This window comes from Dendrobates tinctorius, unplaced genomic scaffold, assembly GCF_039654945.1.
Source record: "Dendrobates tinctorius isolate UK_male_01 unplaced genomic scaffold, ASM3965494v1 ptg000250l, whole genome shotgun sequence".
In the NCBI taxonomy this organism is placed as follows: domain Eukaryota; kingdom Metazoa; phylum Chordata; class Amphibia; order Anura; family Dendrobatidae; genus Dendrobates; species Dendrobates tinctorius.
Window position 1 is genome coordinate 20941464 of NW_027361917.1, and position 24579 is coordinate 20966042.

A 24579-nucleotide genomic window follows, 5' to 3' on the forward strand; every position below is an offset into this window, starting at 1 on the left:
CCCAGGAAACAACTTAGACAATATGAAAGTTGTTATATTAAAAGGAAACTTCAATATCACAATAACACCGAAGGGTCTGTGAACAAATATTTATGGCAGTCTTTGATATTCCCCACAAAGGACTAAATCTGTCATAAGGATTTATGGCTTCACACAAAATCTGAGGAATCTGCTCCAGAGACAGGAGGGCATCAGGTCTCTCATCTCACATGGATATTGGGACAATAAAACTTTCACACCACTTATCTGAACTAATTAAGGAATCATTCTCTGAGCGCAGTTGGTTGAACTAATTAAGGAATCATTCTCTGAGTGCAGTTGGTTTTTTTTTAAATATCCATTTATTACGTCATGTCTCTGCTTTTTTGTGTATATATTTGTGTTTCTTCAGATAATTTTGTTAGCCATTAAAAGGTATAACCACAAGATTGTTATTTTGTTTCTGCTACTGAGAACAAATCTACCTTTTTCCAACTGGCTAAGGCTATGTGCACACGCTGCAGTTTTTGCTGCAGTTCCGCTGCGGTTTCACACCTTTAACATAGTTGAGGTGTGAAACCGCAGGGCAAAACCGCAGCAAAACCGCAGGTCACTTTACCTGCGGTTTTACCTGCGGTTGCGCGGGAAAAAACGCGCAGGTGATTCCGCAGTGTGTGCACATAGCCTAACACTGTACCAAAACTTTTATTTTTTTTTGTTAGTAAATTAATGTAGCACATAAGAACTATAGAAAGAAACTGATTCTTTTAACAAGACGGTTTCCATACTATGATCGAACATAGAAGCTACTGTATACAGTAGTGCCACCTAGTAGCTGTTCAAACAACGTAAACTACAATAGTAGTAGAGTAATATATACAAATGCCCAATCAATTGTGCAATTCAAGTACATTTAGAAAAAACTTATCACTTGACATTGCCACAGACTTGGTACTGCAGAGATGTACAGTCCAAATGTCCTAAGCACCCTAACCAATAGCAGATCTGTTTGTGCCTAGGTGCTCGTCTTCTTCACCTCCACTTAGGCCGAATTCACACATCAGACTTTATTCTTGCATGCCAAAAAGCAGACGATTTTCAGTGTAATGGATCCGATTAGTAGCCATATTTGGCCAGCATGACTGTTTTTACCTTTTATGTGTTGCCTGCTTTTCTCGCATGGAAAAAAAAAAAAAGCCGATGAAGATTTTCCAACATTCCCCAAACATTAGGTTAATTCTACACAAACTTATTTTTTGGATCTATGTGTTGTCCATGTGGAAAATTTACAGAACACATACCAACATCCGTATAGCACCAACTTTTAAAGAGGCAGTCCACTACTTGAAGATTTATGACCATTAATTAGGATAGGTCACCAATGTCTGATCAGTGAAGGTGCTACACCTTGCTCCCATGTCGATCAGCTGGTCATGGTATGGATATGAATAGGTAGTGGATGTGCAGTACCTGGCTGCGGCCACTATCTCCTGTAGAAGGAGCAGCTCCGTAACTGAGTACTTCCGGCTGCCGTCGGCATCAAGTTAGCGGATTGGCGTGGGTGCTGACCAAACATTGATGACGCCCCAAATCAGATATTTTAGTTTACAAAAAAACAAAAGACATGAGTCTGAAATAAATATTCTTCATGGGAAAAAAAAATATTTAAAGTTTTTATTTTCTGTGGGACACTGAATTACCATATTTTTCGGACTATAAGACGCATCCAGGTTTTAGAGGTGGAAAATAGGGAAAAAAATATTTGAAGCAAAAAAATGTGGCAAAATATTTAATAATATAAATAACATCCTATTATATGTGGTATTATTATATATAATAGTATGTTATTATGTTGGAAGCTACGGGTAGAAGATGGTGCTGCGGGACCAGTGTGGTGTCTGTAAATGACTATATGAAGATGCTGGAGGGTGAGTATTTAAAGCACTACTCCAGCACTGAAAAATAACACTGGGGTGCTGCTTTAAGATCCCATGGAAGAACTATAACTCCCAGCATGTCCTGCAGATCCTATGGCATGCTGGGAGTTATAGTTCACCACAGGAGTGGCAGAGTTCTTTTTTATGTGCTGTAATTACTACACTTTTATTTAATTCTTACTTGTACAGGCTGTGCTCACATAAGTGCAGGTCCTGCAGCCAGCCAGCCAGCCACGCTGGAAAACCGAAAGCATCTTTTTCTACAGCTTGCAGGACCTGTAGTGAGGTAATGAAGGGCTGGAGCATCACATGGAAGCACAGAGCCCTCCCTCTTATTACCTCACCACAGGTCCTGTAAGAGGAAGCTGCATTGTTTCTAGTGCGGTGTCTGCAGGACCTGTGGTGACATAATGAAGAGGGAGGGCTCTATGCTGTCATGTGATGCTCCAGCCCGCCATCTTCATTACCTCACCACAGGAGCACTCAGCATCAGCACAGCCCGCGCTGTGCTGTCAGGTATGCGACTGCGGCAGTCTCTCCTGTGGCGCCCTGCTCCTGCCGCCTCCTTCTCGACCAGACACACAATCTCTCCAGCCGCTGCAGGAATCCGGCTCTGGGGAATAATGTGGGTCCGCTGTTTAAGTGAAGGAATATTCATTTGCTGCTCCCCGCCCACTGTTCAGTGCTGACAGATGGGCGGGGCAGCAGCTAATGAATATTCCTTCACTTTAAGCATCGGGACCACGTAATTTCCCCAGCGCCGGGTTCCTACAGCGGTGACATTTTCCTGCCTCCTGATAGTGCGATCCCACTCTGATGCTGCCCCTCCCCACAAGTTACATTCAAACCATAAGACGCATCCCACACTTTCCTCCCAAATTTGGAGGAAAAAAAGTGCATCTTATGGTCCGAAAAATACGGTAATTAAGCTGACGATATCCAGTTGAGAACAACCACTTTAATATTGCAAATGTGTAACATAAAAAACAGGAGAATTTGAGGTTTCATGCACTATATTTGAAAGTTCCTCTTACCGTCAGCAGCATAGGTTTTCTTTTCTTCTACATTATTTGTCAGATAAAACATGTCGCTGTACGCCCGTGCCAGCCTCCAGAGGAATTCAACCTTATTTCCGTACTGAAAAGAAACACAAAACTCTTAAAAGACGACAAACTCATCACAAATGGAAATGTCTAACCAGAGTTGAAATTGGAGAAATTATTAACTATGCAAAACAAATATATGTATCACGGTCATTATCATCCTTAACCTATTTGCACCAAGTCAATTTTTTTTTTCTTTTTACATGTTCGTTTTTCCTTCCATTTTTTTTCCAAGACCCATAACTTTTATTTTTACTTTTCCATTAGTGTAGCAATTTGATCGCTTTTTCTATATACTGCATTACTACTGTTGCAATGCCACTATGTAACATTATATACACAAAAAGACATTTCCCTATTAAGACCAGCCACTGACTGGGCATCATAGGAGGACAAAGATGGTAGCCTTAGAGGCTGTCAACAGGCCTCCTGCTGCAATGACAACCCACTGGCAGCCCAGGACTGCATGTTGGTGGGGCAGATGGAAAGATCTGGCTAGTCCCCTGTTTGAGACTCTTAAATGAGGCTGCACGGACTTTATTTGCATATTCGTATTTCCCAGGGAGCAATGCACCTAGGATTTCACTGTGATTGAGCGCCTTTGCCGGTTGCCACAGTGTTTTCTTTGACTGGTCTCCCTGAGGTCAGTGATTGTTTCGTGACTGACTTAATTTAAGATGAGCTCACAGGGCTGGAGATGTGGCAGAAACACTGGTTCCTGTGATAAAACAGGCAGGTAAATGTGTTACCACATAGATAGAAGCAGCTGCTAGCACCGCTGTTTCATTTGTAAACTCACTTATCATAAGTGACTTATGCTTCCTCCCCTGACCAAGAGCTCTGTTATGTGCTGACCATGATCTGGAGCTGCTATTTATGGTCAGACACAGCAAATAGAACATTACATAGCAGGGGCACGTTTATAAGATTATCTCAGCATAGGAACATTTTTTTAATGCATTCACATGTAGAATTTATTAAATGTACCAAGATGTGTTAATTGAAATGTACTTTGTCCATGGGAGAACCCCTTGTAAGAAAGCCGTGCAGGAAGAATGGGCCTATCTATGGCATTTTGTTGTTCAAATACCTTTTCCTGCTTATTAAGCAACATCCTGAACCCATCCTGCTTCTCAGACTCTGAGCCATTATGGTTAGCATCTGCTTGCTTAAGAAGAGAAAGTAATTCAGCTTGGTCTTCAGGGATATTAGCAGTCTGTGTTGGGAGAAGTCCCACTCCAGGCTCATCCTCTGACTCTACTTCGGTGTCAGTCTGAGCAGTGAGATATCTGCAGAAAGATTAAGGAAAACCATAAATGTACATAAATTACCATTAGCTTTAATTTTTCACAATATCTTTAGTTTTTTAGAAGGTCTCCACCAATACCTACCCGCTTGGTCATCCAGGCTATGAATTGCGAGGAGTCCATGCATGTGCACAGCTCTCGTCATTCACTTCTTTGGACATTACAAAAACATCTCCCATATTTAGTGGGATGTATCAGGGATATGGGCAGGCACAACACCATTCATCCTTTGTATATGGCAGACAGGCAAGCCTTGTACTGAAAACATGCATGGGTCCCAGAGATGTATCTCCCGAACATTTAAAGCATATTCTATACCTAGAGCCATATCAATTTGGGTGGTATAATACCAGCATGTCAAACCTTTATATCTATTGTGCTTTTCCACATTTAGTTTGCGAACTCTTAAGTTGAATGTGGTTCACAGGATACAAAAGGTGGGGGAATCACTGTCATCAAGCTTGTGGCCTGGATCAACATGGCTGCATATTAATAAAGACAGAGGCATGAAGGGGATCGAGACCTAGCGCCTTCAGTTGCATTTTTTACTTTAATCTTGTAAAACACTTTCAGATCTCACAAGGCAATCATTTAAATAATTTTCAAGAAACAGTACCATGGTTACATACTCTCCAACAGGCCCGCAAATTTTGGCAAAGTTCCCAGGCGGCACAAGAATAGGATGTAAAATGTCCCATGGATTAGCACTCAAATTTTGCCAAATATCTGTAGCAAGATTTGCATTAATTGAGACCTTGCTGAAGATTAAAACATCCCAATGTCAAAGAGCAATCCATGTCTTAAATGGAACCTCTTAGATCATATTTTGTGCCTGAGCCAATATCATGGCTCACTACATAAAATACAGTCTAGGCAAAAATCACATAAAACAGCAGGCGCTAGATGTCACCTGGGTAATGTCTAGATCAGGAATAGTCATGTAGTCATTCCTACCTTAAAGTTAAAGTAGCCTACCTATACTCCAGTAGGAACGTACAGTGGCTTGCAAAAGAATTCACCCACCTTGGCTTTTTACCTATTTTGTTACATTACAAACAGTGTTTAAATATTTTTGTAATCCGATTTGTGTGATACATCAGCACTAAATAGTCTAAGTTGGTGAAGTAAAGTGAGAAAATATAGGCATAAATTACATTTATGGGATCAAATAACTAAAAATTAGCATGTGCATATGTATTCACTCCATTTGTTATGAAGCCCCTAAAAATGTCTGATGCAAGCAATTACCTTCATTTGTCACATGCTTAGTGAAAAGAAGTCCCACTGGGTGCAATCTAAGTGTCACACGGTCTGTCAGTATACACACTTTACCTTTTCTGAAAGGCCACAGAGGCTACAACACCATTAAGCAAGAGGCACCACTAACCAAACACAACCATGAAGACCAAGGACATCTCAAAACATGTCAGGGACAAAGTTGTTGAGAAGTACAAGTCGACGTGGGGTAATAAAAAATATCCCAATCTCTGATGATCCCCCGGAGCACCATCAAATCTATTATCATCAAATGAAAAGAATATGGTACCACAACAAAGCTGCCAAGACAGGGCCGACAATCAAAACGCTCAGCCTGGGCAAGGAGAACATTAATAAAAGAGGAAGCACAGAGACCAAAAGTAACCCTGAAGGAGCGAAAAGAGTTCCCAAGCAAAGACTGCAGTATCTGTCCATATGACCATGATAGGCCGTACACTGGCCTTTATGGAAGAGTGGGCAGAAAAAAGCCTGTACTTACACCCAAAAATTGTAAAGCTTTTTTGAGTTTGCCAAAAGAAATGTGGAAGACTCCCCAAATGCATAGAGGAAGGTGCTGTGGTCAGATGAGACCAAAATGTTAATTTTTTGTCCACCAAGATAAACCCTATGTCTGGAGCCAAACCGACACAGCTCATCACCCCAAGAACACCATGCATAGTGAAACATGGTAGTGGCAGCATCATGCTGTGGAGATGTTTTTCGGCAGCAGCGACAGGGAAAATGGTCCAAGGCGAGGGAAAGAAGGATGGTGTAAAATACAGGGATGATCCAAAACACACTGCTAAAGCAACACTCGAGTGGTTTAAGGGAAACGTATAAATATTATGAAATGGTCTAGTCAAAGCCCAGACCTTAATCCAATTGAAAATCTGTGGCAGACTTGAAGATTTCTGTTCATCAGAGGAAATCATCTCAATTGAAGGAGCTGGATAAGTTTTGCAGTGAGGAATGGACAAAAATCACAGTGGCAAGATGTGGAAAGCGCATAGAGACTTATCCAAAGTGACTGGCAGCAGTAATTGAAGAAAAAGTAGGCTCTGAAGTTTTCAGTTATTCTGTTCTATTTTTTGATTGCTTAACAATAAAAAGAAAGCCAAGTGTTCACAGTTGTTTGTAGGCATGTTCTTTACATGAACTGATGCAAACCCTCAAAAAAACTGAAATTCCAGGTTATGAGGTAGCAACACATGAGAAAGTCCAAGTGGGGCGAATACGTTTGCAAGCCATTGTACGGCAATGTGAATTTCCCATACAATTCCCATGCACTGCTATGGGAAGTAAAATGGCACCCCAGTATGCCAACCTCTTCATGGCTAAACTGGAAAGTTACTTAACATCTTGCTCCATCAAACCCTTCGCCTATTTCCGTTACATCGATGACATCTTAATAATCTGGACTGAGTCTGAACAAGAACTTCTAAGTTTCCATGACAAATTCAACAAATTTCATCCTACCATAAACGTCATATTGGACCACTCAAAAACAAAAATCAACTTTCTAGATATCACCATAAAAGTTCAAAATGGTTCATTCCAAACATCAGTGTATCGGGAACCAATTGATCATCCCACATACCTCAGATGGGACAGCTTCCATCCTAAACACATCAAAAAATCCATTGCCTACAGCCACGTCCTCAGATATAATCGTATCTGCTCCAGTCCTATGGACAGGGATGAACACCTAACCCAGCTTAAAATGTAATTTTTAAATCAAGGTTAATATCCCACCTCCATTGATGATCAGATCATTAGGGCCACAAGAATCCCTAGAAGTCAAATACTTCAATACAGAAAAAAAGAGGAAAATCATTGGGTACCTCTGGTAGTGACCTACAAGCCACAGCTGGAAGTACTGAGAAAAATGGCTAAGAAACTTCACCATATCCTACACAAGGATGACCGGTTAAAAATATTATTCAAAGACCCCCCTTGCAATGTTGCAGGCAACCTCCTAATTTAAGAAACATCATGATCCGAAGTTCAGTGTCCTCAGATTCACCAAGAGAAACATATCCTTGCAATGGGAGAAGATGCAAAACCTGCATTCATACAGAGACCAACGTCAAGATCCAAATCCCCAACACACAGCAGGACTATAAGATTCCCAGGACATTCACATGTTGCTCTTCCAATGTGGTGTATTTAATTCTATGCACTATATGTCCGGTGGGGGGGTCTCTATGTTGCAGAAACAGGACAGAGACTAAGAGCAAGGATGAGGTCTCACCGTCATACAATTACAGACAAAAAAAACATTTACCTGTGGCCAAATATTTTTGTGGTCCAGGACACAACATAGGCAATATGAAAGTTGTCATTTTGATAGGCAATTTCAAATCACAGAAACATCGCAGGGTTTGGGAATACAAATTCATTACCATCTTTGATTCTGTTCACACAGGACTCAATTTGCCAGGAGGGTTTATGGCTCACTACCAAATTTGAACAATTTCCTCCAAAAACAATGAAGGCACCACCAGCCCTTTGATCTCACATGCATATTGGGTCCATAAAACTTTCACACCACCTATGTAATCTTACCTAATTAAGGATCCTAGTTTTAGGCTCAGTGATTATTTAAATGTCTATGTATCACACCATGCTTGTGCTCGTTACTGTATATAATTATGTTTCCTCAAATATTTTGTCATATCAGCCTGATCAAGAAACGTAAGCAGTCTCGAAAGCTTGTGTCATGGTCACGTGTCTCTGGACGCAGCGGTTACCACAAGGCGAACCCATAACACACGTGACCCTGGATACACCGCCTACAGTGGGGCGCATTTAAATAATAAAACGTGCAGGTGGATACGCCGCCTCCACCTGGCGAATTTAGGTATTACACGTTATACATACAATAATCAAATAATAAAAGGGGAACCTGGGAAACATTAACAATGGTGGGCCCTGCGATAGGGAATGGGGAGATGGAGACCTCCTAAGCTCCCCTGAGCCAGTGTCCCTGCACTCCTAACATTCCCTATACAGGCTCCGCGCCTGTCGCCGCACGCGAACCTTAACCCCTTGCTCGCCCTGACCCTAAACCCTCACTAGGGAATGGGTCGGTGCGGAGACTAATCCCACCACTGCACTAATAACACACATGAGGAAAGAGACAATACAGGGGGAACACCACTTAGCTTTGCTCTGTTGCGTGCGCTCCTAGCAACAGAGCCCACCACCTGCGTGCATCTTCTCCTCCACCTGGATCCATCACCATAACAGGATCCTTCACCTTAGTGCAGCCTTGGAGCAGAGTCCACCACCAGTTGCTGCTGCTTAGTAACAGAGTCCCCAAGATGAGTTCAGCTTCTGCCACGAAGTCGAGCATGCTTGAGTCCAGCTCAGCAGCCAAGTCCCACATGGTGAGTGCCACTCTCCATAGTCGCCACTCCACCAGTCCATGCAGACACTTCCCGCCGACACCATCACTGCGACCCCACCACGCCATGCCAGCCCTTCGTCCAGACACCATATCTGACACACCTCCCCCCTGGCTAAGCTGCGCAGGACTCCTCTCCAGCTCCATCCTTCCACCAGGCTCTCAAACTCAGAGTGAACACAATCTCACAATATCACAGGCCGTGATTGCACACCCCTAGCACACCTTTATAGGGTGTCACACCTGATCCATAATTACGTGCACAAAAACCTAAAGTGCGATACCACTAACCACCACCGGGGACAGTCAAGACACCTTGGAACTTTCCAAAGTAAAAAAAGTTCACCCAGTGCAATTTAAAACTGTCAGATCATGACAGCTTGCTTTGTAACATCATTCACTATAATTTGTCAGCCATTAAAAGCTATCACACCCATTAGATTCCTATTTTGTTTCTCCCACTGAGAGTAATCTATATCTTTTTTTCTACTGGCTAACAGGGTACCAAACCATTTTTTTTTTCCGTTTTTCCCATACATTATCACTTTAACTGGGATTCGTATGACATAGATCCCATACATAGCCATACACGTGAATACACCTACCTGTTCTACAACACTGATAGCATCATGTGCTATTAAGTAGACATGAAATGAAATTTTAACTTGGAATGAAGTAACAGAGGGAAAAAAAAGACAACCAAAAACTTCAGGAGCTGTGACCACATATCTATTCTGCATCTCAATTTTTTTATTTATTTATTTTTTAAACAGCCTTCGGCTTGGTTTGAGCCATGGCAACTTGATGGATGAATAATCTGCAGGAAGATCGATCTTTTGCAAGGCTAGATAGGTCCACCATGGTCTTCTCAGCCATTATTTTGATTGTATCACGCAATCGAGTTGCTGGTCTTTTCGCCTTATTTCTTCTATTTTTCTGACCAGGATGCCACTTCATCTTAATGCAATTCGACAAGACTGTGTAGAACATGGCACTCCTAGATGGTGGTGCACAAGTAGGATCCTAGCCTTTACATTAAGATCAGAGTGCTCTCTCCACAGTTGTGATGACACATTCTATTTGTCTGATAAGGGTTAAATATTAATTACATCATGTCAAATCATTAGTTTTTAATACACTTAAGACACTTAAGGGGGTTTTACACATAGCGATATCGCTAGCAATATCGCTAAAGCATCACCGATTTGGTGACGCAGCAGCGATATCGCTATGTGTGATACTTACCTCCGATCGGCTCCCCCGCTGTCTGTCGTTGATCGCGCAGCTCCATTTCTTGTCAGGCGCTTCCTGCTGGCACCGACGAGCGAAGCGTGGACGCGGACGGGAGGACGTCAGGATCGCCACGTCTGAAAGGTAAGTAACGACCGCTGTATCGCTGCTGCATCGCTGTGAGATCTGCCTGTGTGGCAGTTCACTATCGACCATTTAGCGATGCACCAGCGATCCTGACCGGGTCATATCGTTGTCGGGATCGCTGATGCATCGCTAAATGTAAAGGGGCCTTTAGCTCAGGTGGATGATATTATGCTTTGGCGTAATGAGAAAGAAGAATCAGAATTATGTCTTTTTGGCTGCTGCAACATTGCAGTAAAGCGCAATAAGGCTAGTTTCACACTTGCGTTTGGAGGCGCAGAGGACGCTCGCCGTGAAGCTCCACCCCTGCCACGCCTCCTCTGGTCAGCTCCGCCTATGGGCGCATGACGCTGCATGCGACCTGCGTACCCTATCTTTAGCATTGGGTAGCTTTTGCCGCTGCATGCGTCCTTTTGACGGTGCGGCGATCGCACCAAAATGCAACACTTTGCGTATGACGCAGGTCGCCGCACCGTCAAAAGGACGCATGCAGCGGCAAAAGCATACCTGCGCACGGCCTGCGGACCCAATGCTAAAGATAGGGTACGCAGGCCGCACGCAGCGGCACGCGCCCATAGGCGGAGCAAACAGGAGGAGGCGTGGCAGGGGCGGAGCTTCACGACGAGCGTCCGCTGCACCTCCAAACGCTAATATGAAACCAGCCTAAGAGGCAATCAAAAATCATATCTACCCCAAAATGGTATCAAGAAAAATTTCAGCTCAGGGCGCACAAAATAAGCCCTCAAACAGCCTCAGATCCTAAAAAATGAAAATGGCGACAAATGGAAAAAAAAAATCAACACTGAAATTAAAAATAAATTATACATGTTTGGAATCTGCATACTCGTACTGACCTGGAGAATCATATTGCCAGGTCTGTTTTACTATATAGTGCACACAGTAAACAAAAAAACAAACAAAAAAAAACACAATTGTGGAATTGTACTTCTTTTTTGCAATTTCACCCCACTTGGAATTTTTTTTCGTGTTTTCCAGTGTACTATATGATAAAATGAATGCTGCCATTCAAAAGTATTTTATTCACAAAACAATTTTTTTAGGGACTACCTCACATTTGAAGTGATTTTGAGGGGCCTATATGACAGAAAATACCCAAAAGTGACACAATTCTAGAAACTGCACCCTCAGGCTGAGTTCACACGTGGCGAAAAGTAAGCAGAACATTTGCGGATGGTACCCACGGTCCGGAGGAGAGGAGACTGTCCTCCGGGCTTTGGGTACCATATCCCTGTAAAAAATAGAATTTAAAATAAAAAATATTGTTATTCTCACCTTCCGATGTCCCGCGCAGCCTTCCCGCCTCTCTCCACGCTCCCAGTCCCAGTAAGCCTTTGCGAGCGACGACGTCCGTTCTCGCGGGATCGCGAATGACCGCGGGACGTCGCGATCCCATGAGAACAATCGTCATTGCGGTAATTGTCGCAAAGGATTACTGGGACCGGGAGCGTGGAGAGAGGCGGGAAGGCTGCGCGGGACATGGGAAGGTGAGAATAACAATATTTTTTTTTTATTATTATTTTTTACATTCTATCTTTTCCTATTGATGCCGCATAGGCGGCCTCAATGGTAAAAAGTTGGTCACACTCATCAAACACTATGTTTGACGAGTGTGACCAACCTGTCAATCAGTTCTCCAAGCGATGCTCCAGATCGCTTGGAAAACGCTAGCAATTCTGCAAGCTAATTACGCTTGCAAAATGCTAGTTTTTCCACGGGAAAATCGCGGGAATTTAAAATGCGATTTTCCCGCGGAATGGAATTCCAGAATTCTCGCGGTAATTTCCGCGAGAGTTCCGCTACGTGTGAACCCAGCCTCATGGTGCTCAAAAACCACATTCAAGAAGTTTATTAACCCTTAAGGTGCTTCACGGGAACTGAAGTAATGTGGAAGGAAAAGTTACCTCTTTGTGGAAACCACACCCCTGAAGGATTTTATCCAGGGGTATAGTGAGCATTTTGAACCCACAGCTACGACAAAAAATTTGATAACATTAGGTCGTCGTATTGAATGTGTTGAATATTGGTTCACTTCAGGTCAGCCAGGGGAATCTGAACAGCTTCTCTGACGTCACTGGCTGACCTGAGGTGAACTAATGAGTGTGGGAAAAATGTAGAAACTTTCCCACACTCATTAGTTCATCTCTGGGCAACCAGGGAGGCTGCGCAGAGATGAAATAATTCATTCTGGCAGTGGTTTACATGGGGCTGGTCGTATTAGCACAGGTCCCTGTGTAAACCACTTAACCCTTTCTGATGGATTGCAGCGTGGGACGTGACTGAGCAGCGGAGAGGTAAGGATATGGTTGCTTTTTTGTTTTATTTTTGTTACAGTTCAATGGCGTTTATTTGGATTAGCAGAGGAATAAATCTGGTCAAAAACTTGGTGTCTTTATTTCATTAAAATAATTTTCCATTAATGACTGTGTGTGTTTTTTAACCCTTTAATAGTCTAGGGTTAATAATTGATCGGTGTCTTATTGACACCTCACCATTATTTATCGGCTTAATGTCACCTTCCAATTGCAAGATGACATTAAACCATTAATATTAACCCATTAGCCACCGCTACAGGGCAATGGGAATAGAGAGGATAAGTGCCAGAAAAGGCGCATCTTATAGATGCGCCTTTTCTGGGGTGTCTGGGGGTAGATTTTTGTAACCACGGGGGGGGGGGGAGCAAAAACAATGGTCTCTTTCAAGGCTATTAAAATCTGCCCTCACTCACCTGCTTTACCGCTCTGGTTGCAATTTTGCCGCGGGAGCCCACGCATTTTTTTCCAACAAATTAACCACTTAATTTAACACTTAGACGTCCCAAATTTTACAAACATACCCTACTTTAATTATTAGTCAGGGACATATAAAAAATACATTAAATGAAATGGTTTATTGTATGTAAACCATGTGTCATTTCATGTCGGGTTTTGGAATGATTTTACAGAAGCCGGCAATTGATTTAGGGGCTTTTTCAATAACATGTATATATATATATATATATATGTATTCTATGTGTAAATATCTATTCTTTCGCTTCTGTATTAAACCTGTCAGTGTGATTTTACTGTCTCGCAAAATGAATTGCCGGCTTTTGTTAAAGGACACCGGGTGTGTATTTCTCGCAAGTCACACGTCTGGTCCGTGTGCGCACCCATAGACTTGCATTGGCGTATTTCCGCCGGAATACGCTGACAATCGCAGCATGCTGCGATTGTCTCAGCCAGTAAAATATGGCTAAGAAATATACGGCTGATGGGAGCTGCCCCATAGAGAAACATTGGTCCATGTTTAGTGCGAGGGTTTTACGCCTCTCACTCGTCCGTATTTCTCTCTAGTGTGACCCCAGCCTTAGAACAGATCCAGCAGCAATACAGTGGAAAAAAAGCAATCATAAAATCGTTGTGCAAAAACAACTTTTTGCACCCTTTTTCAAAAATTGATCTAAGCTGGTTTCGTTTTTTTTAAAGATTGAAGTCTATGGACAACGGATTTATTAGCCATCTGTTTATCTCCCATTTCTAACTGATCCGCTTTTTGCTTGCTGGATCCATTAGAAATGGAAGACAAGGAATGGCTAACTAACTAATCTGTTGTCTATAGACTTCATTTTTAAAAAAATGGATCCAGCAGTTTTTGAAAAACAGACCAAAAAGTTGTGTCTGCACAAATTTTTTGCCAACGGATTGCTGCTGGATCCGTTCTAATGGATCACTACTGGACATGTGAACATAACCTAACCCTGCACCATCGTGCTCCTCAGAAGCTTGATAGATAAACTTGGAAAGTGTTGCTACAAAATGCCTGTGTGTAGTCTCAGCCTTGGCTTTCATTACACTATGAATTCTAATTATGAACACTATTAGCAATTACTTTGATCTTCGGGAGCAGTTATCTTATTCTTCAAGGTCTCTGACAATAACCTCCACTCCCTACATACTTGTGCTGCCGACATTATACAGCAATCAAAGTTGGACAGAAATGCATTCCCTTACCGGCTTTTGGATCATTATGCATTTTCCCATATTAACCAAAAATTGTGGTAACACTGACCATACTTTTGTCTTCCTGCAACAAAAAAGAAAGCCCAATACTCTAAGAGAGCAGCAAGGCGGTAACCATAATATATAAACCGCCATTAAATCACAAATTACACTCCATAGTTAATACAAAAAAAGGAGAAAAAAGGAGTAATGGATACAAAAAGTAAATACAAAAATACAAAATTTATTAATAAACACATGCACAGACACATAATCAATCAAAAAGCAAAAATTGCAGAGAAAATCATTAGACGCAGACAGGACTGACCAGGATAGGGAAGAAAAATGACAAAATGTGCCCCACAATCATAAAAGCACACATCATGCAATTAGCGTACAAAGCAGGATACCTCCGAGTGTAGATAAATAGTATAGCATAAAGGCATATGGCCTGAAACATGGAGGAACAAACCTGCCTCAGTGCTATGAGGCGCTATGAATAGTAGCGGTAAGCAACTCCCATTACAATAATCCCTTACACAATAGTAAAAGTACATAAGGTGAAAAGCGGGCAGCTTACCGAAGGAGGCACAGACGGGCAGGTCCAGATGGCGACCCCCGACGTGCGTTTCGCGCTCACACAGGGCGCTTTCTCAAGGGGAAGGTTTTACTATTGTGTAAGGGATTATTGTAATGGGAGTTGCTTACCGCTACTATTCATAGCGCCTCATAGCACTGAGGCAGGTTTGTTCCTCCATGTTTCAGGGCATATGCCTTTATGCTATACTATTTATCTGCACTCGGAGGTATCCTGCTTTGTACGCTAATTGCATGATGAGTGCTTTTATGATTGTGGGGCACATTTTGTCATTTTTCTTCCCTGTCCTGGTCAGTCCTGTCTGCGTCTAATGATTTTCTCTGCAATTTTTGCTTTTTGATTATGTGTCTGTGCATGTGTTTATTAATAAATTTTGTATTTTTATATTTACTTTTTGTATCCATTACTCCTTTTTTCTCCTTTTTTTGCTTTGTATTCCTGCGCTACTTTTACAGTGTCATAATTAAACCATGACTCAGTAACCACAACATGCGAGATTCATCTCAGTGCCTAAAATGGAACAATCACTTCTTAATTCTTAGGACCTGTTACAGACAGTGGCAAAAATTCAAAGTAAAACTTCGCAGTCCACATTGTCTCCTCACCAATTACTTTCCTTTAAAGTTTAGAAACTAGTTATTTAGCATATGGTACATAAACACAAGTGAATATCAAGACAATATGCTAGAAGCTAATAAATGTAAGAGTTGGTGGCCAAACACATTCCTTCTGGATGACTGCTGTTAGTACTGGAGAAGAAATGCATCATGTCAGATGGTTCAAATGTGACAGAATAAGCCCAATACCCCTCCTAGCAAGAAGAATTTTCATTACCCCACTGCATTTACAACTAAGTTACATTCTCAATGGGATATTACCACCTAAATAAATAAGTCACTAGTCATGTAAATGAGGGGAAGGGCATCTTCTTCACGTTTGCAATACCTGATTATTATGTTTATATGGGAAAATACACACGTGGTCAAAATTGTTGATACCCCTCGTTTAATGACAGAAAAACCCACAATGGTCACAGAAATATCTTGAATCTGACAAAAGTAATAATAAATAAAAAATCTATGAAAATGAACAAATGAAAGTCAGACATTGCTTTTCAACCATGCTTCCACAGAATTTAAAAAAAAAAAAATAAACTCATGAAATAGACCAGGATAGAAATGATGGTACTTTTAACTTAATATTTTGTTGCACAATCAAACAATTCCTGTAACTGTCAATGAGACTTCTGCACCTCTCGACAGGTATTTTGGCCCACTCCTCAAGAGCAAACTGCTCCAGTTGTCTCGTGATTGAAGGTTTCCTTTTCCAGATGGCATGTTTCAGCTCTTTGTAAGGATGCTCAATAGGATTTAGGTCAGGGCTCATAGAAGGCCACTTCAGAATAGTCCAATGTTTTCCTCTTAGCCATTCTTGGGTGTTTTTAGCTCTGTGTTTTGGGTCATTATCCGGTTGCAAGAACCATGACCTTTGACTGAGACCAAGCTTTCTGACACTGTGCAACAAAATATTAAGTTAAAAGTACCATCACTTCTATCCTGGTCTATTTCATGAGTTTTATTTTTTTTTTTTTTAATTCTGTGGAAGCAAGGTTGAAAAGCAATGTCTGACTTTCATTTGTTCATTTTCATAGATTTTTGATTTATTATTACTTTTGTCAGATTCAAGATATCTCTGTGACCATTGTGGGTTTTTCTGTCATTAAACAAGGGGTATCAACAATTTTGACCACGTGTGTATTTTCCCATATAAACATAATAATCAGGTATTGGACGTGAACCCTTCCCCACATTTCTCTCTAGAATCCCTTGATAGTCTTGAGATTTCATTGTACCCTGCACAGATTCTAGACACCCTGTGCCAGATGCAACAAAGCAGCCCCAGAAGATAACAGAGCCTCCTCCATGTTTCACAGTAGGGACAGTGTTCTTTTCTTGATATGCTTCATTTTTTCATCTGTGAACATAGAGCTGATGTGCCTTGCCAAAAAGTTCCATTTTTGTCTCATCTGGTGTGGGGGAATATGAAAATCACACTGAAACCAGATTAAAATTAGTTGACTCAATACTTGCATTGTTTGTCTGTGTGTGCCACACAAAGAATGGAGAACAGAAAAAGGATAAGAGAACTATGAGGATTTGAGAAAGTTATTGAAAAATATCAATAATCTCAAGGTTCATCTGCAGGGATCTCAATTTTCCTTTGTCCACTGTGTGCAACATAATCAAGAAGTTTACAACCCTTGCACTGCTGTAGCTAATCTCCCTTCACAGCAAAAAATTAAAATTGATGAAACGTTGCAACGTATGATAGTTTGGATGATGGATTAGCAGCCCCAATCAAGTTCCAAAGAAATTTGCAGTTATTTATTTCAAAGGGTGTGTAACCAAATATTAAGTTGAAGGTGCCAATAATTTTTCTTTCTGTCCCATTTTTGAGGTTTTGGATGAAATGATGTCCAATTTGCCTTTCTTTGCAATACATACAAACAAAATAAACATGTGTATAACAAAACATGTGTAAATGCAATAATTTTCTGGGAGAAATACTTCATTTACTTGAACAATTTCAATGGTGCAAACCGTTTCGACCATGACTGTACCTGTATGTCCAAATGTCTACCCACTACACTTCCCTACCACTTAATATCCCTAATGGATTCGATAACACTGAAGCATTTTTTTTTAAATTTTTATTATAAATTTTACATTGGTAAACTGATGGTGGGTGCTCCAGTTGTTTAGAATCTGTGCTGTTAATACCTCTATATCTAGCCTCTATATCTAAACATTGGGGATTACACACACACACATATATGTATATATATATATATATATATATATATATGTATATATATATATATATATATATATATATATATATATATATATATATATTCTATTTTTTTTTTTTTTTCCTTAGGTTTTATCCCTTTTAATTCTGAGCAGATCTGTGGGGGTCCGAGTCCCAAGACCCTCACCAATTGCTTAAAAATCCTCTAAGGGTATGTGCCCACGATCTGGAGTTGCTGTGGGTTTGACACGTATTTATGCAGCATCAAACCCGCAGCACCCAGATGTTTCAACATAGTGCTGACTATGAATCCACAGATGCCCACGGATCATCTGTGGACACAGACCGCAGCATGTCAATTTCTCGTCAATTCCATCTCCGCAAGAGAAATTGAATGCGGTGAATCCTCATGGTTCAGTAAACACATGTGATTCACCTACATTCAATAGAAGACAGCGCTTTGGACGCATCGAACATGCACTGTGTCCAAAGCGCTGCTAGTTCCAGATCGTGGGCACCCAGCCTAAGAAGTGAGCAGCTCACGAGACAGGATGTTTTGTACTGCATCCGTACTTAGCTATGTGTGCAGTCGGGCAAAAGTTGTGCTTCTATCTCCTGAACTGCGCTCTTCCAAGAGATTTTTTTAGCGATCAATGGGTGTACAGGAAAGATTATATATATATATATATATATATATATATATATATATATATATATATATATATATATATATATATATATATATATATATATATATATATCTTTGTACCGTGTTAGCCAGTAGATAGAAGAATATTTAGAATTGAGAGTCCTCAGTGGTTGATACCTTTTAATGGCTAACTGAAAAGATGGTAACAAACTGCAATTGTCTCGAAAGCTTGCAATTTGTAACCATCTTTTCAGTTAGCCATCAATGGGTGTACAGATCCCTAGATCTGTTTAGCGTTAACGGGCTTAAAACATTTAAAAAAAAAAATCTCTTAAAAGTTTAGTTACTCTAAGGCTACTTTCACACATCAGGTTTTCGGCGTCAGGCGCGATCCGGCGTCGTGCCGGAACGCCGGATCCGGCAAATGTTTTGTAAAACCTGATGTTCCGGATCCGGTTTTCTGCCGGATCCGTCTTGTTCTTGACAGACAAAACCGGATCCGTCTCATCCGGTTCATCCGTTTTTCGACGGATTACGCCGGATCCGGTTTTTAAAATTGACCCTTGTGGCCTTCCGAACGGGATTGGCTACTGGAAAACTATATATAGAGTGTTCCTACAGCCCTTCTTTGACAGGTTGTCGAGGAGAAAGTGCAGGTTGGAGAGAAGAGCAAGTTACTGGCGAAGATGGATGTTGTGAATAGGGCTGTGGAGTCGGAGTCGGAGCTCATTTTGGTGGAGTCGGAGTTGGAGTCGGTATAAAATGGACCGACTCCGACTCCTAAAATATATAATAAATTGGGTACAGTAATTCAATGCAGGATGTGCTGTATATTTTTTCATAGGAGTTTGGGAAAGTTATGAAATGTCCTATAAATGGCTGTTATATTCCTGATCTAAGGCTACATTCACACACAGCGTTTTTCCTGTGTTTTTTGAGGATACGTTTTTCAGCTGCAAAAGCTGATCATCTTTTTAAAAAACTGCATCACCTGAAAGGTTTTTGAGCTCATAGATAATGTTTTCAATAGCAAAAGCAGATTAGAAATCTGCTCTATCCATTTATCCATATCTGTCTATCCATATCGTATCTGTACCAAAAAGAATGAAAACCGGGTAGTACACCAATATATATTCTGTTCTAAATATCTTGATTATTGGATCATAAAAATGATTAAATGTCTGAGATTCACATTGTACTACAATAAATTTTTCACTTAAATATAAGCAATATGTGTGGGAGTCGGAGTCGGAGTCGGTGTAAGGGAAATTGAGGAGTCGGAGTCGCAGGTTTGGCTTACCGACTCCACAGCCCTGGTTGTGATTGGAAATATTTTGAAGAATTTGGCGGATTTTATAGCGGAGGTGAATCGTTTGAGGGTGATTGTTCTGGAGAAGGAGAGAGCGAGACAGCAGCGCATCAGGCATCGTAGACGACGTTTGTGGATCCACCCCATCACAGCCAAGAGAATGACACGTGGGGTCTATTCTACACTCTGCATGGACCTTCGACGAAACCCGGATAAATTTTTTGGATATGTGCGGATGAAAATGGAGAATTTTGATTACTTGGTGGAGCGCATTGCACACCTCATAAGAAAAGCGGACACCTATTGCCGCTTCTCTGTTTCACCCGCAGAGCGTCTGATGGTGACTTTAAGGTAAGCCACATTTATTGGATGTGATCGCATCAGAGCACACTTTCACTGCAATCTTGTTGGTGGTAGTTTGTATCTCCAAGTGTTATAGCTGAGTTTTGGTATGTAATGCTGCGATTTTAAACTAATTGATTGTTTTTTAATTCCCCACAGATTTCTTGCAACTGGAGAATCCCTTTCATCACTGCATTTCCAGTACAGACTCGGGATTTCCACCATATCAGGAATAGTGAAGTACACATGCCGTGCACTGTGGGACTCCTTAGCTGAAGAGTTTTTACCAGAGCCCACAACAGAGAGGTGGATTGAAATTGCTGACAAGTTTCAACAGATATGTCAGTTTCCAAACTGCTTGGGCGCTGTGGACGGGAAACATATCCGCATTGTAAAGCCAGCCGGATCGGGATCGGAATATTTCAATTACAAGAAATATTTTTCAATTGTCCTCATGGCCATCGCTGACGCGGAATACAAATTTATTGCTGTTGATATTGGGGCCTATGGCCGCTCCAATGACTCTCAAGTTTTCAAACTGTCTGCCATGGGGCGTAAACTGTATGGAAACACCTTCCAGTTCCCACCACCTAGACCGCTGCCGCAAACATCTGGTCCACCTATGCCATTTGTCTGTGTAGGGGATGAAGCCTTCCAGCTGTCAGAACACCTTTTGAAACCGTACTCTAGCAGAGGATTGACAAGACCAAAACGCATTTTTAATTACCGCCTCACAAGAGCAAGAAGAATGGTTCAATGTACCTTTGGTATTCTGACAGCCAAATGGCGGGTCCTATTGACTGCGATCAACCTCAAGACAGAAACTGTTGACGAGGTGATCAAAGCTTGCGTGGTACTCCACAATTTTGTTATCTGCAAGGAACCCATTTCCATTGAGGACACCTCTGAAGAAACCACCTTGCAAGATTACCATGACATTACCACTAGAAGTTCTGTGACGGTTTCAGTAATGAGGGACAATTTTGCACTATACTTTATGTCACCTCAAGGCAGAGTACACTGGCAGGATGACAGAGTGTGAAAGATTTGTGCCCAACCAAACTTGTGTACCTTCTGTACCAACAGTATATACCTTTGCCAACCAAAGTTGGCTATCTTGTCATGGTCTCTATTTTTAGCTTTAGGCCACAGGTGTGTACCTGGTTGTGTTTTATGCAAAGTATTTCACCTTTTAACAAAAGTTGTGTACATTGTTAGGAAATCACCAACAATAAACACAACTTTTTAGGTGAAATACTTTGCTTCAAACACAACCAGGAACACAACTGTGGCAAAAAGCTAAAATTTACCCACAGTTATATACCTGGTTTTGAATACCTTTTTACCTTTTAAATACCCTGTATTTAACCTTTTTTTTAAACATATTTCGCCGCAGAAAGAAATGACAGACAACCAGTGTAAACAATAATTTAACTTTTATTTAAAATATTTTTTTTTTGTAAACTGTTTTTTAAAGTTAAAAAAAATTTTTTAATAAAGGTTTGAAACCAACTGGGCATTTTTATTACAAAACACATCATAAATCTGTGTAGTGTGGGATGGAAATACTGCTGGAGGGGCTGCGGGACACTTCGACAATGGGAGTGTGGAGAGAAGACTGGGATCGTGGTGGGGAAGGAACAGTTAGAGGTGATGGTGTGGAAAAAGCTACAGAATGGGTGGACATGTGGGAGGCAGAAGAGGTGGTGGGCGGTGGAGTGGAGGGTTGGGCAGGGACTGTAGGAGCAGATGATGTTGATGGAAAGTTGTATGGGGAAGGAGTTTGGTACGGGGAAGGAGTTTGGTACGGGGAAGGAGTTTGGTACGGGGAAGGAGTTTGGTACGGGGAAGGAGTTTGGTACGGGGCAGGTTGCTGGAAGTGGGGAGATGTCTGGTACTGGGGAGGTTGCTGGTACTGGGGAGGTTGCTGGTATGTAATAGGAGGGGGAGGATGGAAAGTGGCTGGAGGGGGTGCAGATGTAATAGGAGGGGGAGGATGGAAAGTGGCTGGAGGGGGTGCAGATGTAATAGGAGGGGGAGGATGGAAAGTGGCTGGAGGGGGTGCAGATGTAATAGGAGGGGGAGGATGGAAAGTGGCTGGAGGGGGTGCAGGTGGAGGAACTACAGTGGTGGGAGGTGGAGGTTGGGAGGTAACCTGCTGTAGAGCACCGTGGCACGAATGCATTACATGCATCTGCTGGGTAGGAGATAGTGTTGCCATGCGCTCCACAACAGACCTGAAAAAGGTGTGGTTTGGTGAAGATCTTGCTTCTGAATGCATGGTTTGCAGAAGTGTCTTCACCTCCAGAATGCTGGAGTTGATCTGCTGAAAGCCTGCGGAGATTTGCTCTGACAAGACTTTTAGACAGTTCTGGAAAGATGCATTCAGATGCAAGAACTCTGGCGCATAACTCTTTTCCTGACCCCTCTGCCGCTGCCGCCCAGTACCCGCAGGTGTACTAGAGGTGGCAGTGGCAGAAGGGTGGGGTAAAGGGAAAGCGATCTCCTCACCAGCAGCTTCATGTAATGTAGGCGGCCACGATGCTCCTGTGCTGGTGGATGGGACAGATGGGTCGAATGTGTGGGAAGGCTGGGAAGGTGCAGATGTACCGGGGCGGTCGAAGTGTCCCTCGGTGCCGGTCTCCTCAGGGATCGCCTCAGAAGGGTCCAATCGTGCAGGCTCCCGAGTGCTGCTCACCGTGCTGTGGAATAAAGGAAAAAAAAAAAATTAAAATAGTGACATGGTATGGCCCTGGCTGAAAAAAAAAAGTTACATCTAAACATTTTTTTGTCACATGTGGTGTGTAATATTTACCTTCTGGTGAGCATTGTATCCCGGAGGAACGACAGGGCTCGTGCGTACTTGTACTTGCTCCTGCGTCCTCCAGATCCACTCGGGGCCCGCATCTCTTTATTGAACTCCTTCTTGAAACGATCCCTCACAGACCGCCACCGCTTCACAATTCTCTCCCCTGAAACGAGAAAGGACAAAGTGGTTAGTATACAACATCAGTGTTTCCCAAACTCCAGTCCTCATGGTCCCCAGGGGTCATGTTTTCAGGATTTCCAAAGTAAATAGAAATCCTGAACACATGATCCGTGGGGACCACGAGGACTGGAGTTCGGGAAACACTGGTTTAAATCAAGCAACCGGTACTGTATATACTTACGCTCTTTAATCTGGGCCCGAGCTTCGAGGTCCTCCCAGCGGTCCACAAGGAGCGAACAGATTTCCTCCCAGAGTCGTCGGGTAACGATCAGGTCAGCGTGGCGGCGGTCAGCCATATTCCAGAGCGGCTCCCTTTCTCTGACGAGATCGATGAGGCGGTCCACATCAATCCCTCCATCCTCACCGTCAGAGTCGGGAGCACGCTGTGAAGGCTGTTAAAGAAAAAGACAAAAATAACATAATTAGCCTCCACAAAAGAAATGAAATAAAAAGTGCAAAAAAAACAAAGCAAAAATATTTATACTTACACGCTGGTGACCGCCGCGTTGCTGTCGCCGACGACCCTGGGAGGCACTGCAAGGACCTCTTGGCCGAGCACCAGATTGGGAAGACTAGAGAAGAAAACAAAAAATGTTATGTCTTTGGATGTAGGCATTTGTTTGCTGTGTGTGGTCTGCAGAACATTGTTTTCTATGTGTTGTGTGTAGTGTGATGTTGTGTTTCTGCGTTTGATGCAAAAAACTTACCAATTGTGAGCCCACTCCAAGTGTCTGTCCACCCCTTCCTTCTTCTTCTGGGAGCTCCTCTTCATCTTGTGATTCCTGTTTTGAAATAAAAGGCAATGAATAGACATATATTACAGAGATGATGGATTTTGGAAATAAAAACTTACCGTCAAACGCTGACGATGCGAGGGAGGGCTCCCAGAAGAAGATGTGCTGTCTTCCTCATGGCCAGACTCCATGGCTGTGGGTGGTGTTTCTGCTGCTGCCATTGCTGCTGCTGCATCTATTGGGCGGCTGTTGAATAAAGAGAAACAAAGGGCCAATGAATATCTTGATATTCCATAGCCCTAGTTTGGAGGAATGGGGGATTTGATAATTACCGTCTCTCATCTGCTGCTGGACTCCCCTCCCGTTGTTCAGCATGCTGCTCCATTTGGGGTGGTGCTGGTGCTGCTGCAGATGTCTGCTGCCTTCTCCTGCTCCTGGTTCTTGGCTTGGGTGGCATGTTGGGTGTGGCTGAGGGTCCCACTGTCTTGCTTTTATATATGTCTTGTGGGCAGAGCTACTGAGCATGCTCAGACCAAAGAAACCGGATCCGGCCGCCGGATCCGGCTGTCACCGGATCAGGCGCATTGCGGCGCTCATAGGCTTTCATTGTATGAAAAAGCCGGACACGCCGGATCCGGCGTGTCCGGCTTTTTCGCCGGAGACAAAAAACGTTACAGTAGCCGTTTTTTCCAGACGCCGGATCGCGTCACATTGCCGGATCCGGCGAAAATCGGATGAAACGCATGGCCATCCGGCTCGATCCGGCTCTAATGCAAGTCAATGGGG

At 42.4% G+C, this 24579-nt stretch overlaps 1 protein-coding gene across 1 annotated transcript in view; it reads right to left on the reverse strand.

Moving 5' to 3' along the window:
- The window catches only part of LOC141063469 (regulator of microtubule dynamics protein 2-like), a 154800-nt gene that overhangs the window by 113923 nt on the left and 16298 nt on the right, over positions 1-24579 (reverse strand). Inside the window, exons 3-4 of the mRNA XM_073557512.1 lie at positions 4110-4308; positions 2951-3053 (exon numbers count right to left, since the gene is read on the reverse strand). Of these exons, the coding sequence (XP_073413613.1) occupies positions 2951-3053; positions 4110-4308 (302 nt within the window). The remainder of the gene's footprint in view (positions 1-2950; positions 3054-4109; positions 4309-24579) is intronic.